The sequence below is a fragment of the Melospiza georgiana genome, chromosome 2, assembly GCF_028018845.1.
Source record: "Melospiza georgiana isolate bMelGeo1 chromosome 2, bMelGeo1.pri, whole genome shotgun sequence".
Taxonomy (NCBI): Eukaryota; Metazoa; Chordata; class Aves; order Passeriformes; family Passerellidae; genus Melospiza; species Melospiza georgiana.
The window spans coordinates 100,242,501-100,243,888 of record NC_080431.1 but is presented as its reverse complement, the minus strand read 5'-3'; the positions used below and the strand labels follow the sequence as shown (position 1 = coordinate 100,243,888).

Genomic DNA, 1,388 nt, shown 5'->3' with positions numbered 1-1,388 from the left:
GTCATTTGACACAACCATGATGACAATCATATTATTGGTTTTAAAAGTCTTGACTTGTCACGAAACATACTTTGCTACAGATGTAACTAAATAAACAACAAAAGCTTAGTACTGACAAGGAAAGAAATTCACATTTAATACATGTTACTTCACATTTTTCTTACAGGACAGTTCATTCAAAGTCAGCTCTTTGAGCATGGTAAACATTTTACACCAAAAAAAAAAAGTTAATGAATAATGTTTGCATATAAAAAAGAGGACAACTGTCAAAATTTAATCACATTTGCTGCTCAACGGCAGTTATCTCAAAGACAAACCTCTGTTAATAGGTGAGTACTAAGATCGTGACTCAGCTGGTTCATATAAGAAAATAGCATGGCTACTATAAAATAAAATTAAATTCTGCAGTTCCTTAACTTTACAACCACTCATGCTGCTGTCCTTATCTCTTAACTATGCTCTTGTTCTGAAATAGCATGGGGGGGATTTGTCCTGTCAGGATTTCATGATAGTGTTTGCAGTCATGGGAAATCTGTATGAGAGAGAAAATGTCCCACTTAGCAGCAGGAGGATGACAGCCACAATCCCAACAGGAATGGCAGCACCAGCTTCCTGTGCTGCTGGACTGGAGGGCATGTAGTAAGAAGGAGGAAAAGCTATGCTCTGGTTGTGAGTTACAGAATAGAAATTCCAGCTCACGGGAATCAGGACACACAGACCAGCAGATATGTAGAAGAAGCCCCCCACCAGGAAGAACGGGGCAATGAGAGGTTTGTGAGTGACTCCCATATAGACATTTCTCAGAGCAAATATTGTAGCAGCCAGTCCCAGCAAGCCCATGAACATGGCAGTCAACAGGAGACCCTGAGCAGCGTAAATTTCATGGGGGATGAAGGAGTCATAGCCACTGAATTTATGGCAAAATTGTTCTCTGTAGCCAGGTGAGACATAAAGGTAACTGATGAAGCAGACTTTCCAAATCCCCACCCAGGCAATGCCAGAGGAGATGACAGTGGTGTTGTCCACATGCCACACTCTCCATTCCACAATTCCCATTGAGACCGTGCACAGGATCCAGCCTATGGTGCCCAGAGCAAAGGCAGCAAGCTGGAGGTGGGAGGTGCTGACCAGGGAGTTCATCCTTTGGAGCTCTCCTGCCCTGTCACAGACACAGGTGCCATGCAAAGAGAGAGAGCCACTGCAAAGAAACAAAAAAATAAAAAGACAAAGATGATTATTATTTGGGCAAACAGATGAACCTGTCAGTGAAAAAGAGAATGTGTGTGTAGAGGGAAGATGGCAGTCATCTTTCCCTAACTTTAATGAACTGTTGAAATTTAATATCCATGGACAAGTAATATAGAGGTTTTAATTCTGTATATGTCATG

At 41.7% G+C, this 1,388-nt stretch overlaps 1 protein-coding gene across 1 annotated transcript; it reads right to left on the bottom strand.

Annotated features, from left to right (window-relative positions):
- Positions 1-495: 495 nt before the first annotated feature.
- Positions 496-1,140, bottom strand: CLDN34 (claudin 34). The gene has a single exon (XM_058045576.1). It carries the CDS (start codon positions 1,138-1,140, stop codon positions 496-498), a length of 645 nt encoding a protein of 214 aa, XP_057901559.1.
- Positions 1,141-1,388: the final 248 nt, after the last annotated feature.

What these genes read in the sequence shown, in the direction of transcription:
- CLDN34 (XM_058045576.1), bottom strand. Translation starts at nt 1,140, where the DNA reads ATGAACTCCCTGGTCAGCACCTCCCACCTCCAGCTTGCTGCCTTTGCT.